This window comes from Eubalaena glacialis, chromosome 10 (genome assembly GCF_028564815.1).
Source record: "Eubalaena glacialis isolate mEubGla1 chromosome 10, mEubGla1.1.hap2.+ XY, whole genome shotgun sequence".
Classification (NCBI taxonomy): domain Eukaryota; kingdom Metazoa; phylum Chordata; class Mammalia; order Artiodactyla; family Balaenidae; genus Eubalaena; species Eubalaena glacialis.
The window spans coordinates 48,426,091-48,442,865 of record NC_083725.1 but is presented as its reverse complement, the minus strand read 5'-3'; the positions used below and the strand labels follow the sequence as shown (position 1 = coordinate 48,442,865).

The following is a 16,775-nucleotide window of genomic DNA, read 5'->3' as shown; positions in this document are numbered from 1 at the left end:
TTACTGATGACTAAAACTTAGTGACTGTTTTCCCTAGGTAGAAGAGAACAGAATTTTAAGAACTAGGACTTGGAATTGGGACTAAAGTTCGAAGTTACTGGTTAGTCATATGCATAAATTGCATTTGGGGTAATATATGAATTGCAGAAATATTGTTGGCAATATTCCCTTCTGTCCATTTTTTATTTCCATTTTCCCATTCACTTACATTATAATTTTTGAGATGTTTTTTCTTCACTTCTGATGATCTTCAAATGTCAATGGCTCTTAACACATTAACTGTAAATAAACACAAAGGAACTTAGGGGAATTCAGATATTTAAGGAACCCTACAGTAAAGTATTCTAAAGTATTCTGTAAAGCCTACAGGGGAGGGAGGGTTGGGAAGAGGCTTTGGCATCATGTTTACTTGCTTTATTGTTTATCTGATGTTCAAAATGTAAAACTGTTCTTCTGAATGAAAATGATACTATCCTCTTAATCATCAGGCAAAGAAAAAAAAAATCCTATTTTCTGTCAGAAGAAAAAAACATTCAAAGCTAGAGAAAATTCTCTCCAAAGATGGACATTCTGAATTCACTAATGTATTGTGTACCTTATCCTTCTTCTGCTCAGCAGTACAGCTGGTCAAGGAAACTCATTTCCTCATCAAGACAACCCAACTGACCTGCCCTGGGACTGCCCTTAACTACCAAGTTTTGCCCTGGAGCTGGGGCACCAGATCGTCAGGTATGATGAGTTCATTACAGCACAGAAGATGCTGAAGTTAAACATGACTTGGGTTCAAATGTCAAACTGTTCTCCCTAATCTTCAGTTTTCTCATCTGTAAAATGGAAGCAATAATACTGTTTATTTTATACAGTTATGAGGATTATATGAGAAAATGCATATAAGGGATTTACCACTATGCCTAGCATATAGTAAGCACTCAATAAATGTTAAGTGCTATTATTTATATTATTTTTATTGGGACTGTTGATATTAATACTATTAATTGTTTACTACAACAACTTGCTACCACTTGAAAAGCAAAGCTTATCTCAGATGTTCATATTTTTAGGTACTGCCTTTGGTTATAATGGAAGAGTATTATCCAATACTAGTAACAGAGGACATTCATATCATATTAAAATTTTATTTCTGACCTTTGCTGCATTTCCTGGCTCAACTCAAGAAAATTAAGGCTCATCATCACTAGCCCATCATCAGCCAAAGTTATTACACCTTTTGCTAATACACAACCTCCTAACGAAGTCCTAGTTGAACAACTATTCACTTGCTGTTTTCAGTAATAGCAATTCTGTTAAGAAAGGAGATGGATGTATTTGTAACTCATGCCTATTAAACCCTATGAGCACAATGAATAATGCTGTATCAACCCAGAAGAGACTCCTCTACCCTCCTCTACTTATCTCCAAATGATTAAACTCCTTCTGTTTGACATTACATGCTTAAAATATTAATATTTAAGTTAGATGACACAAAAATGTATAAAACACTGATTTCTCTGAATTTTCAATCAAACCTTCAGGTCGAAGATGTAAAAATAAACACAAGATACTGGCAAAAGCATTCATAAATTAACATGGCCCAAAATGGCCTGCTTTATTTCTCTTATGAAGACCAAAGCTTTTGAACTGAAATGAGAGAAAATACCTAAGTACGACCTGATGCAATATTCTAGGGGGAGATAAAACACATGGACACATGGCTTGGAAATGAATGCCAAACTGCAGAGGAATAATCAGTGCAGGCCATCATCCTCATACCACCACTACTTTACCAGGCAACTCCTTGAGCTCTTCAAATGAAATAACATAGCTGATCATTCCTCATTTGATTTCTATTTGCCTTTCACTTAATGACCTGGCAATTAATAAGTCTATCCCCTTTATTTTATGGTCCTAGATTAAGATTATAAAAATCTGGCCCAAGATAATACAAACAAAAAAAAGTAAAAAGCTTAAAAACTCAAAAGTTTAGAGCATTCCAAGATACAGTTCTCTTTTTCGGTCTGCTACAATATATCATCACTCTCTTTCCAAGTATTTTCCATATGGTCATTGCAGGCAAATCTAAGAATGTCTTTGGCATAAGTGTTGTACACTTGAACTGAAAAATATTTTCCTTGCTTTAAGATGATTTATTTGCATACGTGGGAGAAGCTGCTGACTATCTCCAATACCCATTCTCTCCTATTCCTTAAAGATAGACCTCCAATTTCCAGCTCAGAATAAAGCCTCCCAGAAGAGACTATGTATCCTAGCCTCCACTGTGGCTAGGTACGGCCATGGGACCATGATCTGGCCAACTGGATGTAAGCTTAAAGGCAGTATGTGACTTCAAAATAAGTATCCTTTACATAGAGGAACATGCCTTTCTTCTTCCCTTCCTCCTTCCTTTCGACTAATGAAAATCCAATGGGTAAAGCATTGCAATAGCAATTTCAGTTTTTGAGGTAACACTGGAATGTAACATACACTAAGTTAGAAAGAGTCTGTGTCCTTGATACTTTATATCTACTATATCAGATCTGTATTAACTATCTCCGGGCTTTTACCGTGGGGGGAAAAAAACACAAAATTATCTGTTTTAAGCCACTGTTAGTTTGGCTTTTCTGTTATACTCTAAGCCTAAATCCTAACTTTAAAAAAATAATAAAGAAGAAGAGTTTTCCAAGTAAGTGTATTTAGGTTTTTTGAAGTGTATCGGTTGAAACATTTTAAAAGTTAATTTTTATTATATTGAAAACATAGCATTTGCCCTTATTTAACCTAGACTAAGAAGTACTTAAAGAGGCCAAGAGTTAATCACATCCAGTAAAGAGTCTTTAAAAGAAGGAAAGTTCATCAGCAATTACTGCATGGGTACTATGTACTTGGCCAGGGGAAGAATTACGAAGCTTGCTCATTAGTGGTCTATAGTGATGACAACATTGGTACATATAGAGAAACACATTAAGAGGGATAAGCACAATCAGTTCTGTGTAATAAAGCTACAGGAAAGGGAACTGAGGTTATTATTTTCATTAAGAGGGCATCTTCTCTAGTCCCTTTAATTTTAAGAACCTTGTATCAATCTTCTCATTTTATATAGTTCCGTTTTTAACCTGACTTCCTGTGGAATGCAGGCTTATAAAATCACTCCCTACCCATATCACCTCTCAATAGTTTTAATCCTATCCACTGATTTAACTAAATTATAGAGTAGGCCAAGAGATGGCAAGTGCTTTACCCATTCAAAACTAACTTCCTTTAAAAAGAGAAAATATTCTATACTAATCTAGAGAATGGTCAAGTCCTGAATCACATGCAACCTTTGTCCCTGATGAATCTGAATACAATAGCATTAACTGGCAGCTTTCCAAAATAAACTCACTGCTTACTGAACATCTGTATCTGGGTTATTTCCTTCCCTTGGGCATAATCCTTTATTGGTTCAGGTGATGGCCTCCTGGAATCCTTTATAACACTTTTTTAATATGTTACCACTAATGCGTCTCACCAAGGATCTATTTTTAAGAAAAGCCTAAAACATATATTCTTGATTTGGTGTTCTTTCTTGTGGCTATGAAAGAAAAGAGCTCAGGAAATTTCCAAAAAGCGAGATATAATAAATCCACAAGAGATGACTTTTACCTCTCACTACTTCAGTCGATATTTTTACAAAAGTGCTCTCAAGTAATAGGCTTATAGTAGTTCTAACACAGACCTTAACCTAGTCCATTTCAACTAATACTGATGGAGTTACTAGGCAACAATCAGGAAAAGACCCAAGACAATGGTTCTCAAACTTCAGCATGCATCAGGATCACCTGGAGGTCTTGCTAAAATACAAACTGTGGTCTCCACCCCCAAAGTTTTTGATTCAGTTAGATCTGAAGTAGGCCCAGGAAATCTGTATTTTAACAAATTCCCAAGCGATGCTGATGCTACTGTCCTGGAACTACTGACTTATATTAATAGAAGACTATTGATGATAGCATAAAGAAGAAAGAATAAAACATACACAGGACCCAGTCTCAGCTTTAGTATTAACTTGTACACTTTTGATTGGTAAGTAATTTAAATGTTCTTCCAGAAAAATATATACAATTACTGATTAGTTCACAAGAATATTGGATCTTATCTAACAGAACTTTAAGGTTCTTTTAGGGTCCTGTTATAATGAAACCCAAAATAAGTAATTTTTAGGCTACCAAAATGTTCAATGTCCGATGCAAGGTGTTAATAATAAGGCCAAGGTTGGAGATTCAACCTATTAGCTTCACTTTGTTCTGTAGCTATAGTTTCTACCACCAATCAGGCCAGTTGCCTCAGAAGACATGCCAAGAGTCAGAAGGAGTATTGGTAAGAATGTGTGATTGGATACAAATCCATCACCACTACTGAAAAAACAACCTAAAAGGATATTTCCTACTTACATCACCTCTAAGTAACCTTGGGGCTGAAACTAGAAATGAGACCTTATGACAAAATGTATCTTAGAAATCTTAAAAACTCTCCTACCTCTTCAGGCTATAAGTACCATCAAAACTCATGGAAACAGAAATCCAGGATCCACTGTTTTCAAATGATGATAATTTTAAGACATGCAATTCAAAAATCTAATTAGTTGGAGCTACTTTTTTGATTACATTATGTGAACCTCCCCTCTGATTTTTTTTTAATCTAAGTTAAACGTAAATACAGAATGCTCATAAATACTAATGAATATACAGATTAGAAATCAACTGATAACCCAAAATCATCTGAGACAAACAAGTGGTGCCCAGAGTAATTAGAAAATGAGGATATATATAGGATGAAAGAAATATACATTAAATAAAATGACTGACAAAATAAATTAGGGAGAAAGAGACCAAAGTAATCAAGACAGATGGAAAATCCGGTAGGCTAAGGAAACAATGTTGTGAAGACATATAGGAGTGGGCACAGAAAAGATAATGCAGCCAATAAAATAGCTCAGGGTGTCAAGAGGCTTCATGCAAGGGTAACTTCCCAGCTTGAACCTGAAGTTGTGACTTTACAGGCCAAATTCCACATAAGAAAACGCTTTTTAATTCTCTGAATAGAAACAGCAAATAAGACAAGTGGTGAACATTCAGTCAACATTTCTTTATTCAATCATTCACTGGGCACATATTCAGCACTAGATATATTAGCATGTGATTATACACTGTAAAAAGTAATCAAAGAAACTCACTTAAGCAGTACATTTTATAACAGTGTACAAAATGGAAAACCAAACTAAGAAGGCAGAATAGTACCAATATAGTGTCAAATTGTGCTGTATAACTTCTACAATTCTAAGGCTCAGGCCTACCCTAGCTACCATATCCAGCCTACAGTATTGTTTTATCAATATCCTACACAAGAATCAGAGCAAAACCAACAAGAAGAAAATTATGGAATACAGCCAGATAAACAGCGTGCTGAAGTGAATTTTTTCACAACTCTCTCTCTGCGGGGCAGGACATGTGTGATGAATGGACAATAGCAGGATATACAAGAGCTGCTGAACAGCTCACTGAAGTAGACAATACCAAGCAGGACTCACCAAAGAAAATTACTTTTTGTAAGGATGCAAGATGACATAATTCCTAATCATATACAGCTGATTAGGAAACTGCTATGTGAACATCATATTAAGAATGAAACTGTTCTTCTGTGATCAAAGATATCAGGCCTAAGATGACCTAGAAGGCAAAGCTAGAGCAATAGCAATTCTGAGCTGACTACAGATTTATAGATACATACAGACAGTAGATATATAGATATCAAGACTCAATATATGCTTAGTGTGAACTACAGATCCCACAAGAGCCAGTCACCCAACTTAAATGGAGTGTGTCATTTTCCAAAAAACAATGGGCAACCACATAGGTTACAGTACTATTTTTCAGATTTATATTCTTCCTACTTCCCAGAAGAGTGTAAAACATTTTACAAATTAACACATTTAAACATAATATTTAAACTGAATTCATCTAATAGAAGTACTTGAAGAAATTAAAGATGAGTACACTACCAACTTCAGTTATAAATCTGACTGAAATCTTTTGCCAAATTGAAGATGCATTAATAGTTTCCATTTTCAAACAAATAGGAAATATACATAATTTTTTGCATAAACAATTTTCCTTTGAACTCAGCAGAAATTTGTTAATTGAATGTGTAAAAGACAGTCTGTAACACACTGAACAGTATTAACTATTATTCTACAGGAGATATCACAACAATTTCACAAGGCAATTTCCTCATTGAAAATTTGAAAATGAAAATTTCTTAATTGTATAAAACAAAAGCATAACTACAATTTAAGGGTGAGATTTCTGCAAAAGGCTGAGATAATACAGTTCAAACACCAATATTTTGCTTTATTATAGGCTAACAAAAGTAATAAACTTAATCTGGGTAGCCACTTAACATTGCTTTTATAACCACAGTTGTCCACCCCCATCCCCCGTGTACTAGAACCATCTGTGACTGTTACCCTAAATTAAGTTTAAAATTAAGCTTTCTAACAACTGTCTACAATGCAGCTTTTCTATAATGTTGATTAAAGAGAATGCCACAAACAGGTGTAATGATTCATGAAATAAAAGATATGAAAGAATTTAGCAGGGTGGACTGTATACAGTAGACAATCAATAAATGTTATTTTTCCACCTTCTAGAGAAGAGGAATGAAAGCTGGCATTTTCCTGTGAAAGTAGAGTCATACTTATATTTTTGTCTGGAGAGGATGAAGCTAACATACTCTAGTCAAAATTCAAGGAGTTCTTAATTTTCTCAAATTCATATGTAACATAATGTTTCATTAAGAAGTTAAAAATATATATATATAAACTTTAAAGTTGCTAGGCTTTTTATTTTTTTTAGAAAATAATTGTGCTTAAGTGGCACAGGTAGGTACATTAGTTTGTAATACTAACAGACATTTATCTAGTGTAACTGCAAAAATTCATAACAAAGGTTATCATCAAGTATTATCATTAAGATAAAGAATTTTAGAGCTCCAAAGGACCTTACAGGTTTTCTAGATCAACCCCCTTATTTCAAAAGATGAAAAACTGCAGACTGGAAAGGTTAAATGATACAGGCCAAATCATTAGCTGAGCCTAGGACTTTAAAAGAGCCCGAGCCTCCTGATTTCCAGTACTTTCTAACAACACTATGCTGCCTCCTGTGGTTCCAAATCCTCTCCCTTGGATGAGATTACTAGTTGCCTCATTTGTGTTCTTTACATTCTATCCTGAGCCATAGTTGGCATTCGTAATTCTCCCATAAAATTATAATTTTCCAACCTGTTTTCTGAATAATTTTACAGCTGAGTGTAAATCCCCAGCTTTCTAAATTTCCAAGTAATAAACATAAACCTAAAAAATACCTGAAACAAATGTACACTGTACATAATCAAACACAAAGAAAAGTTCTTCTCTCCTGGATAACTCAATATACAAATTCAAAAAAAAACCTTTATTAAGCACCTCTGACAGGCAGGGTCTCTGTTTAATGCTGGTGATATGAAGATGAATACGATCCTTGTCCTCAAGTAGCTTATAGCCTAGTAGAGAAGACAATTAAACCAAAAATTACACTGTGCTTGTTAAGGACTCTGAAAAAAGCGTGGGCAGGTTGCTATGAACGCATTTAAGAGAATCTAATTTAGAACGGTGGGATCAGCTAATGATTTCCCAATGAGGCCCCAAACAGCAACAGGAAAAAAAATGGCAGTATCACCCATATCTAGCAGAATCCAAAATGAATTAAAAGAGACAGAGCAACTTCAATTTATTCACAGGAAAAAATGAAAATAGTGTGTTTTCACAGCGGTTTAGTATCTAATAACTCTCTAATAACAACTAGACTATTTTTCAATGGAAAAGAACCTGATTTCATTGTGGCCATATAACAAATACAGGTCTTTCAATTATTTCTTAATAAAATTTTAAATCACTATTTTAAAACCAAAGGAAAAAACTGCGTCTGAAACACGTGTAGTTAACATTCACAACAGCTCTCTGCAAAGCTGCATAGTAAAGTCCTCCTCAAAATCCCATCTGGTACAAGAGAAATAACCTGGAGAACCGGTAGCCCAAGAAGGAAGAAAACTACCACTCATTAGTTATTCGGGAATAATGACTTTCAGCTGGAAGATTCAGACCAGAGAAGCACAGTGGTGGGTATTTTTACTTACATTTTAAAGCAAAGTTGGGGAGGAGGCGGGGGTGGGGGTGGAGATCAGAATGTAAGGAAAATAGTAAAAGAGATAAGTGAAGCGACGGGAAAGAGAGGAAAGAGTCGGCAAGAAACCAAAAAGCAAAGACTTAAAGACAGATGGAAAAAACACTGGAGGATGATTTTGGAAAGAGTGGTCAAGAGAGAAAGGCAGGGAGGAAATGGGGGGAGGGCTATCCAAAAAATGAATTAAGAAGTAATGAAAGATTAGAGAATGTAATGAACCGGGACTTCCCCAACCGCGGATAAAACGACCTCGGAATACAAAAGGTAGAGGAGCCGAAAAAGAAGCAGTGAGTTTTAACCTCCTCTTTCCCAGCCTCTAACCCCCAGAGAGGGAGAAAGAAGACGTTCCCAGTCCTAGGGAAGGAATTCCGGCGCAGTCTTCTGGAACCAGAGGCGGCAAGCGGGGGCACCATCCAGCGGGGCCCCCGCCCCTCTTCATCCCCCTCGGACGCTGGGCGAGGCCCTGGGCGTCCCGGTTACCTGGACAGGGAATCCACGCTGGGTGGCCGTGCTACTGCCGGCTGGGAGCCAAGACTCTCGCAACTCGAGCTCTTCTCCATGGCGCGGCGGAGGCAGCGGGAGAGAAAGCCTGCAGCGACCTCCGCGGCTGCCGGGCTGGAGAAACAGAGGGCGGAGTGCGACTGGCAGGGGCCGCGGTCAGGCCCGCGCCGGCCCAGGACGGAGACCGGAAGCGGCCATGTTCCCCCAGCTTGCACCGCGCGCGGGGGCTGCCGGGGAGCCGGAGGACCCCGCGGCGCCCTCAGACGCCCGCCCCCCACGCGCCACGCACGCTGTGACCCCCGCGCCCCCACGCGGCGCGCCCGCTGTGACCGCCGTGCCTCCGCTGGTCGATGGGAAAGAGAGGGGGCGGCACCGGAGGGGAGGGGATTCCGTGAGGCAGGAGGGACCAGGAGTCTGCGGAAGGAGGGGACATTTTAAAAATAAGAGAGAGGAAACAGGGAATATTACGAACGAGGGTCTCAAGAGAAGAAAGAGACAAGGACCTTAAGGACGGGGATGATTGTGACAGGAATGTGGAGGTCTGAGAAAGTGGGAGGACAGAGTAATAAAGGAACGTGGGCAAACAGTAGGATGAGGGGGCAGAGGGACGTGGGGGATGAGGAAGGGAGGAAGAGAACATAGGGACGCGTAAAGGATAAGGATATGAGAGATGAGATGGCAAAATGTTCACCGGATTAGGGGCTGAAAATAATGATTAAAAAATAATAATAATGATTAAATAGTTGTTCATTAACTCATAATTAAAGGCTCCTTTAGAGTTAGGCATGGTTTCAAATCCTGCCTCTGCCAGTTATTTGCAGTGTAATTCAAGGCATGGAACATCAGCTTCCTTATCTTTAAAATAGGAATAATAATAGCTTCACAGATTAGATGAGTTAATACATGTTAAATGCTTAAAATAATGCTTGATACATAGTAAATAGTCAAATGTAAGTAGTATTACTACTGTCTCCGTAAGGGTTGTTAGGATGGAATGGACTAATGTATATCAACAGTTTCTAATACAACTTCAAAAATAGTGGCTGTAGCAGGGGAAGATATAGGAAGCAGGGCTGAGAAGTAAGCAAGTGATTGGTATGGGAAGGGTAATAGGGAAAGTATAAAACAAGTAGGGAAAAAGTTAATGTTTATCATTCTATTTCCGTTGCACCCCTGGCCCAGCATTGTAGAAAGGGCACTAGAACAGAAGCTGAAACTTTCAGTCCTACTGTGAGTTGGATTAAAGTCTCTGTGGTCTGCAAGTGCCTGAAGGGGAAAATCACTTTTGGCATTAATCCATTGTCCACACAAAAACAGTATGAAAGAGGAAATGGGGAAGGACCTGTTAATTGTGTGAAAAGATTAGACACATATACTATTGGATGCAGTGGTGTTGGACAGAGGGCAAACTTTTAGTAATCTTTCCCTGTCCTCTCAAATTCCCAAGCAGGACAGGAAGGGAGGGTAGAGGGATAGATCTGTGATAAGAGAACCAGAACTGGGTGAAGGAGAAATGCTTCTGCTGGTAATTTTCTGTTACAGAGGACAAAGGAATGCCATAGGAAGGATACCATAAAATGAATTTTTCTGATAGAGACTGAATCCCAGTCACCTCGTGTATGTGGTATAAAAGTATGCAAAGATTATTTCTGTGAAAAAATTAGACAATGAGTCATTTTAAAAAAAACACTTCCTTGCTAGGATAAATAGAATTATGTTGATTTAAACTATATTTAATTTATACTGACAACTGATGTTTTTAAGAAAATCTTAAAGCATAGGGCCAGTGAAATTGAAATATTAACTTGCAAGTACATTCCCCAGAGGAACAACTAGCCTAGTTGTGTTCAGTATAAACTATAGTACCTATTACAATGAATGAATATGTGTTTAAGCAGAAAGACTTGGCCTTTCTGTTCCATTCTCCAGCTTGGCAGGGACAGGGTGGTAACTGATGGTTTTTATTTCTATAATTTTTAAAGAGAACTGTACTCCCCTGATAGGCAGAGAGAATACGTAGTCAGGAACACTTGACAAGAATAAACATCTACAGTGACTCATTAAAAAAATCTTATTGCTTCTCCATCCCTACCTGCCTTCCAAAATGCTGGCTCACTGTCACCTGATACCTTGACATAGATTTTCCAAGCTAAGTTTAGTAGAAACTGATGAATCCTTGAATGGGAGACCCATGTACTTTCTACTACCCAGTTCATTTTTAGCACTGTGTTAATAGAGCACTTGAAACCATCTGCCTGATGATGTAATAATTTATATATGAGTCTATTTGATGATTAATAAAGAACAGTAATGTTAAGTGTACAGATTTTGGAACCAGAAAAATCTGAATTGGAATCCTGATTCTGTCACTTACTTGCTCTGTGATTTTGATTAAGATGCTTCACCAAGACTCAGTTTTCTCATTTCTAATATGGCATTAAAAATACCCATATAATGGGTTGTTTTTCTCTACATAGAGTTCATTGCATAGTATCCTTTCTACAGATAAAAACTATAAACTCTAGACAAAATCCAAAAAAAAAAAAGAAAAACGAAACCCTGAGGGGTCAAGAGAGTGAACAGAAGCAGGCAAAGTCAAAATGTGGAGTTAGTGACCAACAGAGAGTGAGTTTCCCATTTTCTGGTGGCTTTGACCTATGGACAGATCAAAATTGTGGTGCAATTCAGAGTGACAAAAACTATCATAGAAAGCCCACTATCTTTCTGGCCTGAGAAGCCCAGGGCAGCTAGAGAATGAGGCAAGAATTCCAAAACAGAGAACCAGAGAGGGGAACTCTAAACTCTGTATAAAAACTCAGACATATGCAATTTCACTCCTGGGTGTATAGCTGAAAGAAACAAAAGCACTAATTTGAAGATACATACACCCAATGTTCATAGCAACATTATTTACAATTGCCAAGATATGGCAGCAACCTAAGGGTCCATCAACAGATAAATGGATAAAGAAGATGTGGTATACACACACACACACACACACACACACACAAAATGGAATACTATTCAGCCATAAAAAAGGATGAGATTTTGCCATTTGCAGCAACATGGATGACTTGCAGGGCATTATGCTAAGTGAAATAAGTCAGATGGAGAAAGACAAATACTGTATGATATCACATATATGTGGAATCTTAAAAATACAACACACTAGTGAGTAAAACAACAAAAGAAGCAGACTCAGATATAGAGAACAAATTCGTGGTTGGTTATCAGTGGGGAGAGGGAAGGGAGAGGGGCAATAGGGGTGGGGAAAAAAGGGGGTTATTATGAGATTATATGAAATCATCTGCGTGAAACTTTTGAAAATTGTAAAGCACTATAGAATTTTAAAAATCATTCAATAAAAACAAAAGTTTTTTAAAAACCCTATTTTGATTTGAATAACATAAAGGCAGAATGCAAGCAGCTCAGATAAAAAACCTACTACTCTTCCAGTTAAAAGAACTGAAGCAAGATTTGAGTTGTTACCCACTACAAGCAAAACAAAATCTTCAGTTTGTTTCAAACCAAGTTAATTTCTTGCTAAACAAAAGCCTTGGTACTTTGCAGAGAAATAAAACAGAATCCAGAGACTCTAAAACAATGTTCATAAATGCCAAACACACAATTCAGAATTACTTGACATTAAAAGTACCAAGAAAGTGAAACCTAGTGTCAAAGAAAAAAGTAGAGAAGCTAAATTCCAGATGACAAAAATGTTAGGATTATTAGACAATGACTTTAAAGCAGCTAATATTGAACTATGTTCAATTAAATAAAAGACAATACACTTGTAATCAATGAAAAGATAGTAAAACTCAGCAGAGGAATCAAATATAAAAGATTCAAATGGAAATTTCAAGAAAAATACAGTCCCTGAAATAAAAAGATTCACTGGCTGGGCCTAACAGCAGAATGGACTTAACAGAGAAAAATGTCAGAAATGAATAAATCAATAGAAATTATCCAATATGAAAAAGCATGAGGAAAAAATATTAACAGAGCCCAAGGGACATGTAGGACAATATCAAAAGGTCTAATATACAAATAATTGGAGCCCAGAAGAAGTAGAAAAAATTAGGCAGAGAAAACTATTTAAAGAAACTAGCCAGGGGCTTCCCTGGTGGCGCAGTGGTTGAGAGTCCGCCTGCCAATGCAGGGGACATGGGTTCGAGCCCTGGTCTGGGAGGATCCCACATGCCGCGGAGCAGCTGGGCCCGTGAGCCACAATTACTGAGCCTGCGCGTTTGGAGCCTGTGCTCCGCAACAAGAGAGGCCGCGATAGTGAGAGGCCCGCGCACCACGATGAAGAGTGACCCCCGCTTGCCGCAACTAGAGAAAGCCCTCGCACAGAAACGAAGACCCAACACAGCCATAAATGAATAAATAAAAAAATTTTTAAAAAAAAGAAACTAGCCAAAAAAACTTACCAAAATTTGACCAACAACATAAATTTACAGATTCAAGATGCTCAGAAAACATAAAACAGGATAAATTCAAAGAAAACTATGCCTAGACACATCATAATTAAACTGCTGAAAGCCAAAAAAATCTTAAAAGCAGCTACAGAAAAATGACACATTAACATACAGGGAAGCACAATTCTAAGGGTCACAGGTTTCCCAGCAAATATTATGAGTGATAGAAAACAGCAGAGCAAAATCTTTAGAGTGTTTAAAGAAAAAAAAAGTAAAACTGCATACATATATATATATATATATATATATATATATCTCACAGAAACATCTTTCAAGGATGATGGTGCAATGAAGACATTTTTAGATGAAGGACATTAAGAGACTGTGTTGCCAGCAGACACACACGACAAGATACACTAAAGGAAATTCTTCAGGCCAAAGAGAAATGATAACAAGGGAAACTTGGACTTTCAGGATGAAGATTAATAATGGGAACTATCTGGATAAATATAAAAGACTATTTTCCCTTTTAATTTCTTTAAAATACATAATACTTTTTAAAGCAAAACTTACAGCATTTTCTGGTGGAGTTTGTAATGCATGTAGATGTAATATATATGAAAATCAGAGCATAAAGGCTGTCAAGGGTTCATTGTAAATAGAACTATGTAATTGCAAAGTTTCTGTATTTTCCATGAAGTGGTTCAAAAAATTCTAAAGAATCTTATTATTAAGGTATTATTATTATCCCTATTTTACAGAGTAAAACATTTCTGAAGCTCTGTAAGTTTAAATATTTCAAGATCACCTGAAGTACAATTTAAGTCTACTTAACTCTGATGCCTATCTTCTTAATCACTGTGCTGTGCTTCTTCATGAATAATTCATATAATCCTCACAACAAGCCTTTGAGTTAAATGTTCATTGAGGATTGGTAACAAAATTTCCTTTGCTTAGTATACTTCTATAATCTTGGTCCAATTCTTCTTTGCTCTGGAAGTCCCCTAAAATTAATGACTCTCCCCCAGCTTTCCAGGAGGCAAATGGGATCAGCAAATTATACTAGTATTCTTCATTAAATCATTCTACAATTTTTTCTAAGAAAGCTGTATTTCACAAGTTTATCACAATACAATATGCCTGCAAAATTCTTATAAGAATTCTCTCTCCCAGCACTCTTACTCACTATTTAATATTGCTTGTAGAGAGCAGAGAGCATATAGCATATTAACCCCTAACCTCCAACCCACCCATGGAATTGTGATTAGATCCCATCAGACCAAATTATTTCCACCACAAAGAAAGTAATAAAAAGGGTCGGGACTTCCAATTCTTGACAAAATGGTGAACTAACATGGACTCTGTCTTCCTTCTCCAGCTCAACACTTGTAGTCATGCAGGAGCAGGAAGGAGATTGGGGGTCCTGAGAAAATAAAAAACTGTGAGAAGTCCTTTGAGAAAGAGAAGGTGACTGGCTTCCAGTGCATGGAGAATAGCAGTCCATATGAAAAGTGAGGGAAGAAAAATTAGATGTGTTTTTTTCCTGCACATTACAACAAGTGGATCACCGTCTTCCAGGCATTTCTGCAAGGCAGAAAATATGTGTTAGGCTAGCATCAAGAAATGGCAATGTTTTCCTGGATGTGAATTCAAAACCACGGACAACAATATCCAGAGTACTTTAAGAATACATAAAGAGTACTTACCAATCAACAACAGAAAGTCAAATAATCCTATTACAAAATGGGCAAAGGACTTGAATAGACATTTCTCCAAAGATGATATACAAATGGCCAATAAGCATATGAAAAAGACACTCAAGGTCACTAATTACTGGAGAACTGCAAATCAAAACCATAATGAGATTCTACTTCATACCCAGTAAGATGGCTACTATCAAAAACTCCCCCAAATAACAAGTATTGGTGAGGATATGGAGAAATTGGAACCCTGTGCAATATTGGTGGGGTTTAAAATGATTCAACTTCTGTAGAGAACATCATTGGAGGTTCCTCAAAAAATTGAATATAGAACTACTGTACCATATGATCCAGCATCCCACTTCTGGGTATATATGCAAAGGAATTTAAAGCAGGATCTCAAAGATATATTTGTACACCTATGTTCATAGCGGCAATATTCGCAATAGCCAAGAGGCAGAAGCAACCCAAATGCCCATCGACAGATGAATGGATAAACAAATGTGGTATATATATTCAACGGAATATTATTTAGACTTAAAAAGGAAGGGAGTTCTGTCACATGCTACAACATGGATGAACCTTGAGGACACTATGCTAAGTGAAATAAGCCAGCTGCAAAAAGACAAATACTGTATGATTCCACTTAAATGAGGTAAATAAAGTAGTCAGACTCTTAGAAACAGAAAGTAGAATGGTGGGGCTTCCCTGGTGGCGCAGTGGTTGAGAGTCTGCCTGCCAATGCAGGGGACACGGGTTCGAGCCCTGGTCTGGGAAGATCCCACATGCCACGGAGCAGCTAGGCCCGTGCGCCACAGCTGCTGAGCCTGCGCGTCTGGAGCCTGTGCTCCGCAACAAGAGAGGCCGCGATAGTGAGAGGCCCGTGCACCACGATGAAGAGTGGCCCCCACTTGCCGCAGCTGGAGAAGGCCCTCGCACAGAAATGAAGACCCAACACAGCCAAAAATAAATATTAAAAAAAATAAAAATAAATAAAATAAATAAAAATGCAATAAAATTAAAAAAAAAAAAAGGAAGTAGAATGGTGATTGCCAGGGGCTGGGAGGGATGGGGAAAAGGGAATCATTGTTCAATGGGTATAGAGTTTCAGTTTTGCAAGATGAAAATATTTCTAGACATCTGTTGCACAATGAGGTACATATAGTTAACACTACTTAAAAGTGGTTAAGATAGTAAATTTTGTGTTATATATTTTTTACCAGAAAAAATAGATAAATAAAAATAGGATTACCATATGATCCAGCAATTCCACTTGTGGGTATATATTCAAAAGAATTAAAAGTATGGCCATTATTTACCTTTACAATAATGATTCAGAAGTTGCACAGTTGAATTCAGCTCCTGTCTGATGGGCCAGAATTTAGTCACAGACCACACCTACTGCAAGAGAAGCTTAGAAGTATAATGTTTAAATATGTGCCTCTACTCATTTTCTATTTTTGTGTAACAAATAATCACAAATTTAGTAGCGTAACCTGACACATATTTATTATCTCACAGTTTTTGTGGATCAGGAGTCTTAGCAAGGTTTCACTGGATCCTCTGCTCAGGATCTCACCAGGTTGAAATGAAGGTGTTGGCTGGGCTCTCTTCTCATCTGGAGGCTTGACTGGAACAATCTGCTTCCAAGCTAATTCAGGTTCAGGTTCTTGCAAAATACCTGCACCTTTGCCATGTAATGCAATCTAATCACAGGAGTGAAATCCCATCACATTCACAAATCCTGCCGTACTCAGGGCGAGGGGTTATACAGGGTATGTACACTAGTGTTAAGAATCTTGTGGGTGATCTTAGAATTCTGTCTATCTTGCCTGTTTGTCCAACTAAAAAAATTTTTTTTTAATTGTGGAAGAAGCAGGAAATGGATATTGGGAACAACTAATAGT

The 16,775-nt window shown here is 37.4% G+C and overlaps 1 protein-coding gene across 6 annotated transcripts in view; it reads right to left on the bottom strand.

Moving 5' to 3' along the window:
- The window catches only part of MTMR2 (myotubularin related protein 2), a 105,820-nt gene extending 96,768 nt beyond the window's left edge, over window positions 1–9,052 (bottom strand). The window contains exons 1-2 of one of the 6 annotated variants that reach the window (XM_061202675.1): window positions 8,730–8,900; window positions 7,493–7,569 (exon numbers count right to left, since the gene is read on the bottom strand). Coding sequence is in view for 1 of the 6 variants with exons in the window: in XM_061202670.1 (XP_061058653.1) it covers window positions 8,730–8,809 (80 nt within the window). In the remaining 5 variants the exon portion in view is untranslated. Of the gene's footprint in view, window positions 1–208; window positions 280–7,492; window positions 7,570–8,548; window positions 8,618–8,729 lie in introns of those variants that run through there. The other 5 variants (XM_061202671.1, XM_061202676.1, XM_061202672.1 and 2 more) reach the window with 5 other exon arrangements.
- Between the last annotated feature and the right edge of the window lie 7,723 nt (window positions 9,053–16,775).